Source organism: Brachycentrus maculatus, unplaced genomic scaffold (assembly GCF_059751285.1).
Source record: "Brachycentrus maculatus isolate JH-2025_06_01 unplaced genomic scaffold, ASM5975128v1 h1tg000196l, whole genome shotgun sequence".
In the NCBI taxonomy this organism is placed as follows: Eukaryota; Metazoa; Arthropoda; class Insecta; order Trichoptera; family Brachycentridae; genus Brachycentrus; species Brachycentrus maculatus.
The window spans coordinates 2,402,446-2,421,029 of record NW_028280947.1 but is presented as its reverse complement, the minus strand read 5'-3'; the positions used below and the strand labels follow the sequence as shown (position 1 = coordinate 2,421,029).

Sequence of the window (18,584 nt, the reverse complement as noted above, 5' to 3'; positions counted from 1 at the left end):
GCCTCTGTGTGTAGAAGTTAGATCGTTTGGCCACCGTGCTGGATGTCTCGGGTTGGATCCCGACACCGTCCGGAGCATTTCGTCATAACGTAACACGTTACGATGAGAGCATTTAGGCAGTCAGTACAGCGCGCCGAGCGCTCCATCCATAGTTTCGAATGCTCGGTAATGCTCGCCGCGAGCGATGGTTATGTTACGACGAAATGCTTCGGTCAGTCTCCACCTTAAATGATTTCTCATTGTAATATTTATTCAATATGGTATCATCCTCCACTGCTATCTGAAGCGCAAAACTGATCACCATTCTTTCATGTTATTTACAATCAATATTAAGATGTATCGATGCTAATGGATACTGAATCGTATCAAAGCATTATCTTAATCCTTGATTACATGCAGGCAAAATGATCAGTCCTGCACTTCAAAGACTAATTCATTGTGAAATTCCCATAGGTAAATATTACAATAAAAAAATACTGATATTAATTTTGACCTCCCTCCCCCAGGTAAGTGAACCCGGCACCTTCAGCATGATAGCTAAATGCGTTATACACTACACAACGGAGGCGGAGAAAGAATATTTTTGCTTAGCTAAAATTATAAACGATTATTATTAAACATCTGATGTTTACATACTTATTGAATGGTCACCTTAGCCAAGACACACCTACCAGTAACGAAACACGCATACCTTGCAATATCTACCTGTTAATTTAAGGCATTCTTCACAATATGCACAGTAAATGTTTGCGTTCCTAACAGCGGCGATAGCGCGCGGCGAACGCAAATACAGACTCTCCCATGTATTAATGACTTGCGTAATTTATTTAATACGACGAGGAAAATATATGACGCAAAAATGTCCAAAGATGTATACAGTAAAACCTCGACATAACGATCTAAGTGGAGGGAGGGTGCGTCCGTTGAAACCGAAAGTCCGTTTCATGAAAATAGGTTTAAAATAATTTTTAAAAAAAACGGTTTTTTGAAAATATGAACACTGTATTTAGATTTAAATCAACAATTCGAAATAAACAAAAATATATGTATTGACTTTTATATTAACGGATGTTGCTGTTTGATATTTTTTTTACAAATAATCAACTCTCTAAATTTACGATAATACGTATAATATAGTCGAACTTCGTTATCCGACGAATAGTTATTAAATGTTATTAGATCGTTGATATGTGATCTTACCACTGAAAACTTCATTTTCGGCACGACGGCATTATGTCTCAAATTCTAGCGTAAGATGTATGACGTTAAATACGTCATACGGACGTTTTTTGAGGTTTTTACATTTGACCCGATTTTTGTCCGTTATACCAGCTAAGTTCGTTAAATAGAGGTCCGTTATATCGAGGTTTTACTTAACCTACACTTATCAACCGTCAAACTTTACTCCTCCTGAAGCGATTTTCCGACGAATTCGGGGAGTTCATTAAAAAAGAATAATTAATTAAAAACGCCGTCGCACACCTAGGTACCTACCTAGAAAAAATATTCTTTTGACGCTTAAAATGCCACTGCGTGCATTCGCTGCGTCGCTGCCAGGAAAGTCAACCCTGAGAAGAAGTTGTAGCATATATGTAAGCATTGTATATTTGTGAATATCATTCGAATCATAATGTCCTTTATGCAAATGATGTTTTGTACTTACCCAGGATATAAAGTAAAAAGTAATATATCACTTAACCAAGAAGGTATATTGTTTGCGAGCACTTCTTTAGATTAAGTTATCAAGATAAGGCGTTTTTTAATGGAAGATAATTTACTTAATGACACTAAATTGGAGACACAATGCAGTAAAGCCCCATTGAGTTAATTTGAATACTAATAAGCATTACTCACGAAGTGCATAGCTTCAATCACCTTTTATTATCTACATATACAGGTATATATGTAAAGTAAAAGGCCATGATATTGTAATTTTAAGCAAATTGACTTAATTAATATTGTTTGATAGGTAAGTCATTTTGTCATATCAATAAATTGCCAGGTCGAAAACATTTTTTTGAATAAGTACTTTTTTATTAATGTCGCTGGTAATTTTAACGAAAGCATATAAAGGTACATAGCAACTGTTCTGTTTTCACGCAATTTTATGTATTAAAAACTATCCTTCAAGCAATGAGGCTTCTTTTTCAACTGTTTTTCTTTAATCACTTTGCCAAACAAAAAAAACTTCACAAATCTGGGTTTTCTGCACTTAGTAATTATTTTTCTCAATCTAATTAGATGAAAAAGAAAATGGAATCTTAACAGGGCTTATGACCTATCATAGCTTGGTTGAGTGTTTTTTTTTATTCCTTTTTTTTTCATAAGATAAATATTTTTGTTTTTATTATTTACAAAGATACTTCAATTTCATATTATTTCTGTGAGCCTATATGGCTCATTATTGAAAGAAGGTATCAAATTGTGGTAGAGTGGGTTCGAACCCATAAATTTGCAGAAAATTACATGGCTGAAAAAGTATAGGGTGGTTGCAAAGATACTCAACAAACAATATGATAAAACATATTTTACAAGCATTATTTCTGTTGCAGGCAATTTATTAAACCCATTCCATAAAAAAAATCCAGGTAGACAGTAACACATTCCAATGTGCAAAAATTCATTTGTCCTCTGCTCCACATACTGTTATAATAGATACAAATAAAAAATGTGAGCTTGCATTTTAACTTCATAATACTAATGATGAAAAAAATGTTGAATGAGATTCCATATCGGACCAGTAAGGACCAGCACACTACACGGAATTTTACCGTCCGGCACTTCAGTTAGCGTGATAAAACGGATGATTGGCTTGTGCTTTTATCCATCTTTCTTCGGATTGGTGTTCTTGATCGGTGCGTGATCACGTTGCGCGTAAATTCGATCACGCTAAACTGTCGTAGTTGCTTTTATTTTTAAAAACCGGATTGCCGGACGGTAAAATTCCGTGTAGTGGACAAGCGCTCTAGGGTTAATTATTTGTAAGTAATAGAGCCCCCTGGGAATGCTTTTTTTTAAATATATAATTTGTACTACAATTCTGTATAAATGGATGAAAATAAAAATAAAAAAACTTTTTTTTAAACTATATATTTTCTTTCTACATTCATTAAAATATTATTCATGCTGTGTATCGGAAGTTGACAATTTATTTCTTTGGGTTGGCAAAGTCCTTGTTTTAATCATCATATTTTTGACGAAAAGATCATCTATCTCAAATTTCAATTTCCTCACTTCGTAAGTCACGCCAGCGTTACTGTCATTAATTTTACTTGAATTAGAGATATTCATTTGATAGTCCTGCGGGTGTTCAATGGAGTTTGGTTGAGCAGTCAAGTTTTCTTCCTTCAAATCTACGAAGGGTTGTGCAATTTGCCCATTGAGATATTGGACATCGGGGGTCACTGTTTCATTGTTGGCTGTACTGACAACGTCTTCAGGTTTTGTGTCTTTGTGGTATTTTCTGTTGTGATTGGTTAAATGATATTTCAGCGTAAAGTTCTTTTTGCATAAATTACATCTGGAAAAAAAAACAGAATAATAAATACAGAAGAATCTACTTAATCTGATCATAGATAATGTTACCAAATACTCAATGTTACCATAACTAGCCTGTTTGAAAACCCTGCTAACATTCATTTTAATTTTAATCCACCTGTTGTAATCAAACTTTGGGTATTGTTGTTAATTCTGGCAACTAAGGATTGACACAAAAGATGGGAATTCTTGGATAATTCTTACAAAATAGTAAAGTAATTAAGTTTTGGATAATTATTTTTTAAATAAGTAACGTGGAATTTTATGAAATTCTGTATGTTTTTTTAAAATAGTTTTTCTCCCATGAATATAAGCAACGACTAGGGATTGCAAATGTATTTATAAAGTGAAATAAAAAATAATGATTGAAGTAATTTTGTTCCAAAGAGCAAGAGTAGGAAGACAGTTGGTGACTGATATCAAAGTCCGGAAGGTGTCCTATCTGGGGCATGTACTTAGAAGAGAGAAATACGAGTTATTACACCTGATTATAAGAGGCAAAATAGAAGGTTGACGAGGTGTGGACAGAGAGATCTCCTGGCTCTGGAATATATGAGATTGGACAGGGATCAGAACTGTCGAGGCGCTGTTTAGAGCTGCCCAAGGCGAGGACAATTACTCTCAAGTGATAGTTGACATCAGAGGGACGATGTTATAGTTTTGGATGCCTCTTATACATAAAGTTAAGCAAAACCAGTGGTGTGAACACAGTTTTTGATCAAGGTAGGCGGTAGAGATAGGTATTAAGGTAAGGTAGAGTAAGCGCTGCTTTTCTTCCTTTATGGAATGCACCCCCCTGACAATAAGAATAAAAATATTGTATGAGGGAAAAACTTGATTGACTTACGAAAACGCTTTGTTTCCACTATGAGTGAGTTTATGCCTGTTCAAGACATAAGAATATGAGAATGTTTTGGGACACAAATCACACTGATACGGTCGCTCACCTCTGTGACATCTGTAAGAAAAATATATGCAATTAAAAAAAAAATTACAACATTTTGAGTGTGTTTTCAAAATCTGGATTATCTCCAATTATATATTATTAACCACACTACTCAAATTTGAGTAGTGTGGTTGTCAATAATGGGTAGAATTGGTGAAACCAGCCTATGACTGTTGTCAGACCCGTAAATGCCCAGACTTCCATATTCTTCTTCATCTTTGATGAGATGTCAAAAAATAAAATAAAAAAAGAAATTTAGAAAAATATTCACATTGATTTTTTTTAAATTATTTAATATAAACTAACTATTACAGGTGTCTCAACTTGAAGCCCTGGGATGGTTAGACTTCCATCTTCTTTCATATAAGATAAAAGTTTCAAATCAAGTTCATTAATTCATTTCATTCAAACCCTTATCCGCAACCCAATGGTGCATAGGGCACTGCATCATATAAATGCAGTGTTATTTTGATCACACATGAAGGAAAGGTGATCAGCCCTCCGCTTCCGGTAACAGTCCAAGGTAATATTCAATAAATATAAGAGTGAAAAAATCACTTATATTTATTTGACCCCCCCTGGGAATCGAACCCGGGACCTCCAGTACGGTAGCCGAGCGTGTTGTCCATTACACTACGGAGGCGGACGAGTTCAGACACCTATAATATTGATATATCATCTGTAGGATGAATAATCTAGTCTCTGATAGAATAAATAATAATAACATCGTTAAAAATGAACTAACTTACTAAACCATCATGTCGCTTATCCGCAGGGGTAGACAGAGAAGAATGAACGCTACACCACACTTCACAAACATTATTCCCCCGTTCCATATTCATGCATCTCCAATACATACTTGCCAATTTTTTCAGTAGGCTTTAAAACCGATATACTAATACATATCTCAGCGAGTGATTATGCACTGCCCTGAGTGATTATGGCAACGAGGATAGCCTGGAACGATTAGTTGTGATCGGTAGCCTGGAGGGAAAGAGAGGGAGAGGAAGATCCCCCACACGATGGACCGATCAAATTAAGGCAGCAGCAGGCACCTCAGTGGTTGGAGCGCTACGTGCAGCGCAGTCAAGGGATAACTGGAGAAGAGTCATTGCTTCTGCAAGGGTCACAACCCTCAGCAATGAGGAATAAGACGGAGAAGAAGAAGAAGAAGATTATGCACTAACACTACTACCATTTTGTAATAATATTAATTTCATCATGTATTTTTTACCTTTCATGTTTAAAGCGGCTACCCCAATCAGCAAATTTCTTCTCACAGTATTTACACGAGTATGGTTTAAAGCCCGTGTGTATATTGGAGTGCTTTTTCAATTCATTGAGGACGTGGAATGACTTCCCGCAAGTGCTGAAAAGAAAATGTCCCAATATGTTGTATGCAGAAAATGGTTAGGTATTATGTTTGGCAAGTATTTCTATACAGAGTTGAATAGCGCACCCTCAATATCAGCACTATGAATCCATTAAAGGCATTCTTGCATGTTTTTCACAGATACTTTGTGGCACATTTTATAAACTTTATAAAATAAAATAAAGTTTGTTTTAACCATTTTTTATTGGTACACATTTTCCAACCGGTTTCGACAAAAACCTTGTCATCATCAGAGTTTATGTACTAATTCTAAAACATTTAAATACTCATAGTTAGGTTATAGTTAATTACTCTTCCCTTACGATACCAAAAACTTCCACACCATATGAAAATGTGATTTAAAAAACGGGAAAAAACTCCTAAATGTTGCTTTTATTGAGCATTGCGCAGCGAATATGTCCACTCCAGATGAAGAAGTTCATTCAAAATGTGGCTATATTGTAGAATGCTACACAATAGATAGACTGATATCGTCAGCAACTTTAAATGAAACAATGTCATATAGAAATTCATCAACATTAAAGCTGAATGAACAAGAAAAAACACAAAATAGGCATAGGGCGGCACGTACAACTTAACTACTGTAGTGAGAAGTATTTTGTATGTATTCTCAATATATGATTCCCAGTACTTAGCATGTATTCTCAATACTTTCGTAAGTCTTTTTTACTTTTATATTTTTTTTACAAAAATGTGAGTAATATTAGTATTTAACTGCCAAGATTTTTAGGTCTTCCGTTTGAAGAAAACGAAACCAGTAGACATAAACATCTCAGTGAGTGGTTATATACTAATATTACTAACATGTATGTATGTATAAAAATATAAAAGTACTTTGTATGTATTGTATTGTAAATTTCTCAGCGAATCCGGACTTTTCCACATCCGAACAAGCCACAGCTCCAGTAAGTTCAGATTTCCGGGGTTCTACTGTATATTTATGTATCAATTTTAAATCAAACACAATTTTTTTGAGTCTACTAAGTTGTATTTTATTAACAAAAAACATAAAAAATTTATATTGTGACAATTGTTTCGCCTTGTTGGGGCATTATCAAACGAATGTGAAGATCAAATAGACTACGGTCCTTATGTAGCTATACAATTCTAAGTGGCAGTTTTAACACGTGCAGCAATAATTTATGGGAGACAACAGTAGCTAATGTGGGATGTCGGTAGAGTTTTAATATTTGTGTCCTTTCTTAGTTAATATCATTTGCACATTACTTTTGTTGATTTAAAATTAATACATAAATTAAAATGGAGTTCTACAAATTCAACACCAAATCAATAAATAAATTCTACTGTATATACCTAACTTAAAATTGTACAAAGCCATTTTAATTTTTTTTCAAATGAACTTGCTCCTGGAACTAATTAAGTATGTTTTGCGAGACATTACTGTATGTGATATAAAGAGGTGATATTGACGGCCCCTACGTAAAGTACTCTATCTGCAAATCTGTTACTTTACAGGAGAGAGCTTAGAAGATTTTTTCAACGTATTCTTTTTTATTAATTAACGGTTTTATCTGAAATTCTAAACTAGTATTATATATTTAAAAACACGATAAAATAATGCATTAAATCGTTTAAAAACTTTATGCTTTGTCAAAATTGAGTTTTTAGCGTTTTAGGAGTTTATTTCAAAAATTCGATGTAGATAGCGTCTTATACGCCTGAAACCTAGGCGTAATTTATTTTATATATTTTTTTAGAATTTTTATATGAGAAGATAACGGTCAGTTGATAACGTACACCAAATATCTCAAAATTGACAAAAATGTAGTTAGAGCACTTTACGTAGGGCACATCGATATGTTGTACCTGCATACGAATGGCTTTTCTCCCGTGTGTCTTCTTTGATGTCCCCTAAGACTCTCCATGAATTTGAATGATTTTCCGCATTTATCACACACCAGCCTATAAAAAGATTTTTAATTATAGTTGGAGTGGGTTGGAAACACATTTTAAATTTTATCCTTCAAATCTTACGGTGATTTTGGTTTCTTTGGTAAAACACGTCCATCTCCGTCCCAATGAATTGTCTTTGGTCGGCCTCTCTTCCGTTTTGCTACCGGCACAATATCTTCCGGAACGTATTCCTCATCAAAACTGTTGTACAGGAAGTCATCCTCCAATTTGACCCTCACCTCTTCAACAATCGGAAACTGTTCCTCTTGTGAAACAGCTGAAATGAGGGATAAAATGAAACAGGAAAACGTAAAGAAAAAAACAACCATACATGGCTCATGTGAACTCAAATACAAAGCGTTATGAGATTTATGATATATGTATAGCAATTATCCACAAAAGATATTGTTTATAATGATAATAATTTTGAATAATTCACAACATTTTTGAGTGTGTCCAAACCCTTGTTCACAAATCTGGGTCTCTAGCTAGGATTTATTTATACATTTTGACATCTCAACGTAGATGAAGAAGAATATAGAAGCCTGGGTATTTACAAGTATTGAAAATCATGTTTTCGAGTGTCTCCCAGTATGTGAAATGATACAGTTAGGATCTTTCATACATCTAAATAAAAGGGTCTCTGCTGAATAAAAGCATTCTCAAACTAACCATAGATGGCTCCCGTGAACTCAAACATAAAGCGTCATGTGCTTTATGATATATGTATGAATTTCAAAATTTTGAGTAGTGTGGTTGTCAATCATGGGTAGAATGGTGAATGTTACATGCGTGTAAAATTATCACTTAACCAGCCTATTACAGGTCATAAACCCTGTAAATACCCAGACTTCCATATTCTCAGTCATTTACATTGAGATGTCAAAATGTAAGAGAGCAAAACTAATGTGCAAATGATATTAACTGAGAATTCAAACCCTTATCCGCGCCCCAATGGTGCATAGGGCACTGCATCATATAAACACAGTGTTATCTTGATCGTTAACACACGAAGGAAAGGTGATCAGCCCTCCGCTTCAGGTACCAGTCCAGGGTAATATTGAATAAATATTATTGTGAAAAAATCATAAATATTTATTAGACCCCCCTCTGGGAATTGAACCCGGGACCTCCAGAACGGTAGCCGAGCGCGCTGACCATTACACTACGGAGGCGGACAAGAAAGGACACAAATGTTGAAACTCTACTCTTAGCCAATGAGTCATCATTCAAACATAATTGATATTTAACAAATTAATGACTATAAAACAATGGATATTTATAAATACAAAAAAATGGTATAATTTTTATTAGAAGTGAATACCTGAATATGTGTGTAAATTTTTGTCATTATACTTGGATGATTTTTTTACTTTTTTGTGTCGTCTTCGCTTCTTTTTGATGTTTTTTAGGATGACAGTTTCATCATTTACAAGTGGTTTGGAATCACTATCTAATTCATTTTCAATATCTTCTAAATCTCTTGAATCTGTTGATAAAAACTCAAATGAATTAAAACCGTATTTTTATATTTATATTCTATGACATAAATAACATGCATATAAAAGAAAGACATACTTTGATTCAGATACATAAAAAATGAAAAAATATTCTTATTGATTTCAATAAAAATTCATGTGGGTAAAAAAAGTTAATGTTTTTTGAAAAAAATAGTTTTTATGGTGATAGTGATTAGGTACTATAGTAAATACAAAAAAATTAGTTACATTTATGAACATTGTCTTTAGAATAAGAAAAAAACATTTAAAAAAAGAATTTTCTCACTGTCATATTGATTTATTTCTTATGAAAAAGGGTAAGAGAAGGGGGCTGATGGAATTTGTTGGTACAAAGATATAATATGTATAATGTCTTATTATCAAAATGTAAAATGAAAAATTGAATTAAAATGTAAAATCGGTAAAAGTAATTCATTTTTGAGCTCAAACATGCGCAAGTACTCAATCATAATTTCATAACAAAACAAATGAAATTGCAAAACTCAATTGAGTTATTTACATCGATGATATATCATACATACAGGATTAAGGTACGTTATACATAATTACCATTTTCCAATGATTGAGTAGAATCATGGCTGGCTTTAGTTTGCAAATACTCTTTGAAAACTTTGTCACTCTTTTCACATAGTAATTTGAATTTATAAGCGATGTCCAAATTGCACACGCACAGTTTGCATATTTCTTTAGGAAATAAGTCGTCTTCTACAATCTAAAAAAAAAGAATGTGTTATTTTACAAAATATTAAGAGCATTGTTTCAATAATTTCAAATATTCCTGGGTTTTGTTTACTTGGACAGTTGCACATTTCATTATTTTGAGCGATAAACAATCGTTCGCTTCGTCGGTTTCAAATATCGAAATGAAATTGATTGAATTTTCAACATCTTTACGCTGTAAACAAACGCGGCACATAAAATCCATTAAAAATATTAATATATTGTTAAATATTATATTAAAAGATAAATAAATTGAGGTGTTATTATTTATATAAAATTCTCAAATTTGACGTTTGACGTATCTATGGCAAAGGACATGTCCATCATCTATGGTAGGAAGATTATGCATTGTGTTCATATATTGTGTATGATGATTAAGTGATCAGCCTGTAACAATGTCATTTTTAAAAGTAGCCAGAATATCCCAATCCGGGTCAATGTCAATACTTGACTAAAGTCAAACAGTGTCTGATACCTTAAAAAATTAAATAAAAAATAATTGTCAGCTCGTGAATAAAATATCAAATATGATTTAATTTTTAAATGAGGAGAAACTAATGAAGAAGTTGCTCGTCTTTCATTTTATTAAGGGGTGGGATGCTAATATTTAAAAAAATCGCTGGTGGGCAGTGTTTACACGTTTTCTTTACCCCACAAGATGATTAAATGATAATATATTAAAGGAATAATCATTTAAAAGGGATTAAATCAAATACAAAATTAGCAATGGCGTGTTTACTTTTAGCATACCCCTGAATTTATTAGGTATGTTCCGATATTCAACCACTTTAATTGGTATACTTAATTTGTATGGTTAATATTAAAAAAAAACATTGTTTATCCATATATAACATATTTATTAAACTATCACAGTATGTAATGGGAATATTTTATTTTAGCTGTCTTTTTTATTTGAATCAGCGAAATATTGTGTATTTTGTCGGAGGGTCTTCTTCAGGATCTTGTGCACCAGTTTCTTGTGAGTCCACATGGACGCTGACTGGGAGAACTTCCGATTGCAGACTTCACACTCGAAGGGCTGCTCACCTGTGTGTGTCCGGATGTGGCGTTCCATTAAACATTTTGTCTGTGAAAATATAATCACAATTTATTTGATAGGCATTAGTGATTAAACACAACACGATCATGTTAACATATTGTTAGCGAGAAACGCTTAAAAGCATCTTTTACATACTGTTGGTAGAGAGCAGGAGACACTTATAGGTGTTCTATTAGTTTACTTTTGGTAGAGCGCAATTGAGATGTCAAAAAACATTGTACAGATCCGAATTGGGTTTGCAGTTACTTGTGATTAGTATACTAAGGGTCGGGCGACAGAGTGTCTGAGCATAATTTGGGTCGGGGTTGATGAAAAAACCGTCCGATAACAATGTGTTAAAATCATTAAATATCATAAAAATGGTGTATAGTCTATTGCAATATCTTCAAAAGTTTCTTATTCAAAGTGAAGGTATGATGAAGCAAGAGCACTTGAGATGCAGGCCTATAGAAGGATCCTTAACTTCTCCATGCCTACCGCCCCAACCATGGGGCTATAAAATACCAGATCAGATATCGTAGAGCCCCACGTTTGGGGTGTTGTAATTATTTTAAATTGACAATATTTATTGATTAAGTGCATAGCATATGTTTAAAATGTTGATATTCAATCTAAAAAAATAGTTTTAAAATTGAAAATTCATATAAAAAACTCACTCTACAGGGTACAACCTTTTTATTGATATCTTACTACGCGAGAGGATTAAATCTCCTAGATGGATAGTCACAAATCTAAAGCCCATATGTTAAAATAAGAGTAGTTCCAAAATATGGAAGCTATACTTCTTTGGACTCATCATCCAGGGGATAAGTTATGTAAAAAGTATAGGAATATGCCGAATCACATAGCTATGATACTATACAAAAGATGAGCTGACAAGATGATTATAATTATTGCCATAATTATAGGAAACCTTCCAAAAAACATGGCGCAAGAAGAAAAAATTTAAAATAAAATGAAAACTAACCGCAAATTTCTTTTCACAGTACGGGCATTGATGTTTCTGTGGGGGCTTAAAACCCTGGTGCGTTCTCAGCATGTGATCAGTTAGGCCATGTTTTGTGACGTACAGATTTGAGCACTTATCGCAGCTAAACTTCTTTAAACAGTCGTGAGCGTTTTCTATATGTACCGCCAGGTCCTTTTCGGTTCTGTAGCCTTTTTTACATTTCTCACATTTATATCTGTAAACAAACCAATTATATTTATCATTTTTACTGTAATATATCTATCTTTTATTGGATAACAGTATATAATAGTCAGGATCACGGAATCTATGAATAAATAAATTTTTAGATTTATCTCATTTATATTAATTTATCTAATTGGATCCATGAAGGATCACGGAATCTATGAATAAAGAAATTTGTAGATTTGCAGATTAATTTCCTGTTTTTGTAGATAACACCATGATGCATGAAGGATGTATTTACAAAACCTATAATTTTCAAAACCTTCTATGATAAATGTCGAAAGCATGTTATTTAAAATTATTAAAAGAACATTTTGTGGTAGCTTGGGTGAGTGTTCAAAGTAGGTTCAGGTTTTAGGTAAGCAAATTTAATAAACAATAACAGTAGAAACTTACGGCAACATTTTGGGGTCGACATGTTTGGGATGCCTTAAATAGTGCAATTTGAGAGCGGTGTTAGTTTTGAACCGAATATTGCACTCCACACAATAGGAATCTCTATGGTCTTTGTGCATTTGGTTGTGTCTGTCGAAATAGTACTTGTTTAGCAACACCCTGCCACACTCTTCGCATCTGTACTTTGGATTACTAGAATGACACCTGCAATTGAAAGACAAGATATTTTTAAAAAAATAAGCAGACAATAGTGTTTGTTGAGTTGAAAAATCTCACTTGGCAAATTGTCATTGATAATAAATTGTCAACTTACACTTGATGTCTTCTGAGTTCAAAATCATGTGAAAATAGTTTTGGACACTTGTCGCATTTGAATAGGTTTTCTGGAGCTGTGTGACTATTCATTTTATGACGGGTGAGGGAAAGTCGTCTTCTAAAATATGAAGAAAATCACATCAATAATTATGATGAATACATGAGATATCCCATTAGAAATGAAGCAACTTTTTATTAGAAGAGAATATGTAAATTTGCGCTAGAATTACAGTGATATGATAACTTGTTAAATACATAGTATTAGATAAAATAAACCTTACTTTTGGACATTTATTGTTAATGATTAAAGTCATTTTAAAACTGTTAGTCAATCATCATAGTTAAAAAGTAAATGATACTGAAAATATAATAAACAGATTTTGCAATGATACATAACTAAAACACAATTTTTATTTTTTTTTCGTAGTGATATTTTCACCCGATTTGCACACGTTTTGTTAATCAAGCATCTACAAACATTCCTCCCTCCTTCATCTGCCTCTGAAATATCTATTTTGTCAATATTCTTCCCCAATTACTTCCCCGAGCACTCAGTTAACAAAAAATCCAATTTAATTGATGACTTGAATTAAATATTACAACTAAATTTACTTACGGGAATGTTTTAGAGCACTGGTCACAAGAAAACGAGTTGGTTCCATTATGTTCGGCAATGTGGGCCGAGAAACTGGCTGATGGCACTCTCTGTCCGCACAGCTGGCAGTCCACTCGGTACGCGTGCAACTTCGAGTGCCTCTCCAGGGCAGATTCGGTGGGAAATCTTCGAGTGCACACATCGCACATTTCGCTACCACTCGCCTGTATTGAACAAAACTATTTGTAAACATATCTCAAAATAAACATCATCGTTCTTTATTTACAAAAAAATTATTTGTGCACGATTCACTTTTATAAAAAAAAATTGCCTAATTTTATTATGTTCATAGTATGAAGAATGAGCTATGTTTAAAGAGGAAAATTATTGCAATGGCAACACTCGTATCAGAGATAGAGGTGTGACAAATCCATAGAAAATTTAGAGATTTTTACCGTTGAGAGAATTCTTAATTTGAAATATGTAATTGGAATGTTCAAAGATGGTAGGTACCTTTAAATGTTGAAGCATATGCGACTGTAGTCTATTGTTTCTTCTGAATACTAAAGCGCACAGAATGCACTTGTGTTTTGCATTTATAAAATTATCATCTTGCCTTGTCAATTCAAGTTCTTCAATTTGCTCTTGGACCGAGAGTATAATTCTGACGCCTTCATTATTCTTAAAGTTAATCTTATTAAATTGGTTATTTTCTAGAAATAAAAGATCAATTTGATGAACATTATGAGATAAGAATACATTTTAAAAAAAATACAATTTCTTCCCCTTATCCACCTCCAATGGTCCATAGAGCACAATATTGAATCAACACAGTGTTACGTATTTTAAACATTGATAACATTTAAAATAAATTGTGATTAGTCTTGCATTTCAGATGACAGCATAGAGTAACATATTGCTAATTCGGTAACACAAAGTATTGAATTTTATGAGATTGCAGAATAACTATTAAAATACTGAATTTTGTGCTCAGTGGTGGTCAGGACATTTGACCACCGTAATGGATATCTCTGGTTCGATTCCCATGAGGATAAAGAAAAAATTTAAGTGATTTTTCACTTAAATACTTATTTAATAATTATACTATTACCCTAGACTGGTATCTGAAGCGCAGGCTGATCACATTTCCTTCGTGTGTTTAATGATCAAGATAAAACTGCTTCTGCACGAAGCAGTGCCCCATGCACTATTGGGTGGGGATAACCCCAATATGGGTTAGATAAAGACGGAATTACCAAATATAGTTAAGAGTTTTCATATTTTTTTTACTAACTATGATATCTTATATACTCGTAACTTACTCAATATTTTATAATTTTTTTTTACTAGTAAATATGTTAAATAAATGTAAAATAGAAACCGGGGTCCTATGCATGATAAATTTTTTTTTAAACTCGCTACTATACTGCAGAGGGAATCAAAGTTGTATAAAAGTCATCAAAAAACCATACATACCAGTGTTTGGATCAGTAGCCATTAATTTCTTTTTATGTCGTTTTTTCTTAACAGTCGGTTGTTTTTCTTTTTTTAATACTTGGTATATTTCATCATCTGCAACATTGCCTTCAGAGGGCATATCGTATTCACAGTCCTCTGCGAAAAAATCTCCATCCTCCACTTTTATAGCATCAGAGATTGGGTTTAAATTATAACAAGCTGTAGTTTTGACGGTGCTTTCTTTAGTTTGGCTGACATTTTTAACTTTGTCAACATCAAAAATACCATCTTCAGACTTATATTCTTCCTTGTAGCTCTTTTCGATATCTTCCAATTTTATCTCTTCTTTTGAGTACACCTCGGTCGTTTTGCAACTATTTTCTTGATTATTTAAAATCATACTGCTATCTGAATTAATAATATTTCCTTGTTCCTGGTTATCACAATTTTTTAATGCATTCACAACAGTGATTTCATAGTCAGTTTCATTTGATTCAGATTTCTTTTTGATAATTTTAATGGTTGGCTAAAATAACAAGAGTATATTATACCTTTAAGTAATAACTATTTGTCCGCCTCCGTAGTGTAATGGTCAGTACGCTTGCCTACCGTTTTGGAGGTCCCGGGTTCGATTCCCAGGGGGGGGTCCAATAAATATATATGAATTTTTCACTGTAATATTTATTCAATATTACCCTGGACTGGTACCTGAAGCGGAAGGCTGATGACCTTTCATTCATGTGTTAACGATCAAGATAACACTGCGTTTATATGATGCAGTGCCCTACGCACCATTGGGGTGCGGATAAGGGTTTGAAGAAGAAGCTATAGCTAAATAACCATCATGTCGCATTATGCAGGGGTAGGCAGAGAGAATAAAACTAATTCAGAAAAAATATAATTTATCCGTATCCAACTTCCTACGCATAATACAGAAAAAATGTTTTTATAAGTGTCCCGACAACAATTAGTTCAGATATGTTGGAAACATAGGAAATAATACCAGCATTGGGCGACAGAGCCCACTACACTCCATACACATAGAGCCACCCTGCGAGAATACCTTCAACTACCTCATAAAATAACATATTAAAATCAGTTGGAGCTATTTTTTACAGGGATGCCCGTACTAGGCACGAGCAAATCTCCAAAGGCCCATTTTTTTGCCTGTATGTGGTACGGGCAAAGGGTTAAATCCAGTGTGTTAAATAACATTTATCATTCTCACATTTGATTTGCCATTTTGAGTCGCGTTAGTGTAATATTTCTGCCAAACCAATTCTGTTTTGAAACAGAGGTTTCGGAAATCCGTGTATTTCACGAGGAGACGGGCGCATTTGAGACAGAGCCAATTGTTCTCATCGCCTGATTGCAACTGGAAACAAAGGAAAGTAATTTCACAAATGGAAAGAGAGAAAGACAATTTGAATCCATCTTATCACTTGAAAAATTAATTTTGATTAAATTAATTAAAAACCCTTACCGCACCCCAATGGTGCATAGGGCACTGCTTCATATAAACACAGTGTTATCTCGATCGTTTACACATGAAGGAAAGGTGATCAGCCCTCCACTTCAGGTACCAGTCCAGTGTAATATTGAATAAATATTAGAGTGAAAAAATCACTTATATTTATTAAACCCCCTTGGGAATCGAACCCGGGACCTCCAGAACGGTAGCCGAGCATGCTGACCATTACACTACGGAGGCGGACGAAACTTGAAAAATAGCCATATTTAATTCAGAACATTTTGAATGTGTACAAAAACTTGTCCAGAAATCTGGATTTTCTCCACTTAGGGGTTATTTTAGAGATTTTTTTGACATCTTAATATAGATGAATAAGATTTTTTTATTATATGTTTTTTTTTAATTACCCAACGTCCATTGACTCTGAAATCTAGCTACGGATTATGCAACATCGCTTATCATGACCCTACTCAGGCTTCAACTTTTTAAGTTTTATAGCCTATGCCTACTCGTGAGTGGATTTCCTCCTTATCTTTAAAGTTACTATAATTTCATGTAATTCATGAGTAAAAATTCTAGGCAAAATCACTCGCTGGAGTATATAAACTATCCAAAATTACATTTTTGACATCTCAAAATAGAAAAAGAAGAATATGTAAGTTTGGGCATTTACAGGACCGTGATAGGCTTGGTTAAGTGATCACTTTACACACGTGTAACATTCACCAATTCTACCCATGATTGACAACCACACTACTCAAGTTTAGGAACTTCTAGATATATTGATCAAACTCGTGACACAGTACACGTGGCAAAACACTGGCTATGATGGAAAAGAATATGAATGTCTAGGATATTTATAGGGCTTGTGACCAGTAATAAGCTGGTTAAGTGATCAATTTATACACGTGCAACATTCACCATCCTACCCCTAATAATATAGTAAGAAAATCCTAAGTCACGATAATTTACAGTAATTCTTCTTTTTCTATGAGAAATATTTGAGTAATTATTGTCCGCCTCCGTAGTGTAATGGTCAGCACGCTCGGCTACCGTTCTGGAGGTCCCGGGTTCGATTCCCAAGGGGGGTGAAAATATAAGTAATTTTTTCACTGTAATATTTATTCAATATTACCATGGACTGGTACCTGAAGCGGAGGGCTGATCACCTTTCCTTCATGTGTAAAACGATCATGATAACACTGCATTTATAAGACACAGTGCCCTATGCACCATTGGGGTGCGGATAAGGGTTTAGTTTTTTTTTTATTATTTACAAAAATATTTCAATTTCATACTATTTCTGTGAGCCTAAGCGCCTCATTATTAGAAATAGGTATCAGATTGTGGTAGCTTAGGTTCGAACTAAGAAACTCTGACTCGAGAGTCCGCGACACTAACCACGGGACCACAAACCGACACTGTAACAAAATTTTATTCTGTAAAAATATATTTTCTTTCCAATATTTTAATAATATCCAAACCTCTTTTCCTAATAAATCTTCTAGCATATTAATTCGTCGCCCGGAAAGAGCTTTCATATTTTCACCCTGTACTAGGCAGATCCGGCAAACTGACATTGTAGATGTGTCGTTTTGAATGTACTTGTAATATGTAAATAATATTTATTTAGAAATAATAAAGCAGATAAATAGTATTTTTAACCATTCTCTCATTTCTTGTTGGTAAATAAAAGAAAATGACACTAATTTGACAGTATAAGTCATAGATAAATTCCAAAACAGATGGTTCGGCGTTCACGCATAAATGATCGGCTGTTGAAAATGAATTCAATTTACAACGAAGCTTTCGAAACCCAAATGTTTTTGTCTAGAATTTTCACGAATTTTCAACAATTACACAAAATTAAAGTAACTTAAGACATAAAAAGTTAAATCATTCACAAGTAAGAATAGGCTATTAAACTTATAAAGTTGGAACCTAAGTAGAAACATGAGTGTTGCATAAGCCGTAGCTTGATTTCAGAGTCACTTGGACGTTAGGTAATTGTGTAATTTAGGTTGCAGTATTAGATTAACAGAATAAACTTTTCTTTAAAATATCCCC

General features: G+C 33.7%; 2 protein-coding genes across 3 annotated transcripts; both read right to left on the bottom strand.

Moving 5' to 3' along the window:
* Positions 1-3,074: 3,074 nt before the first annotated feature.
* On the bottom strand, positions 3,075-10,319 carry LOC148307648 (uncharacterized). Its single transcript, XM_088263129.1, has 8 exons — positions 10,104-10,319; positions 9,860-10,022; positions 9,115-9,279; positions 7,872-8,067; positions 7,704-7,799; positions 5,718-5,852; positions 4,385-4,495; positions 3,075-3,520 (listed from the first exon to the last, which is right to left on the bottom strand). Exons 1-8 carry the CDS (start codon positions 10,233-10,235, stop codon positions 3,118-3,120), a joined length of 1,401 nt encoding a protein of 466 aa, XP_088119255.1. The 5' UTR covers positions 10,236-10,319; the 3' UTR covers positions 3,075-3,117.
* A 547-nt stretch (positions 10,320-10,866) lies between these two features.
* Positions 10,867-18,254, bottom strand: LOC148307647 (uncharacterized). 2 transcript variants are annotated; one of them, XM_088263127.1, is made up of 9 exons: positions 18,002-18,254; positions 16,275-16,421; positions 15,065-15,572; positions 14,102-14,301; positions 13,610-13,812; positions 12,992-13,111; positions 12,679-12,882; positions 12,058-12,274; positions 10,867-11,117 (listed from the first exon to the last, which is right to left on the bottom strand). In XM_088263127.1, the coding sequence occupies exons 1-9, from the start codon at positions 18,095-18,097 to the stop codon at positions 10,926-10,928; spliced, it is 1,887 nt and encodes a 628-aa protein (XP_088119253.1). In that variant the 5' UTR covers positions 18,098-18,254; the 3' UTR covers positions 10,867-10,925. The 2 variants fall into 2 exon arrangements, with proteins under 2 accessions (XP_088119253.1, XP_088119254.1); XM_088263128.1 differs by lacking the exon at positions 16,275-16,421 and having other exon boundaries at positions 18,002-18,243.
* Positions 18,255-18,584: the final 330 nt, after the last annotated feature.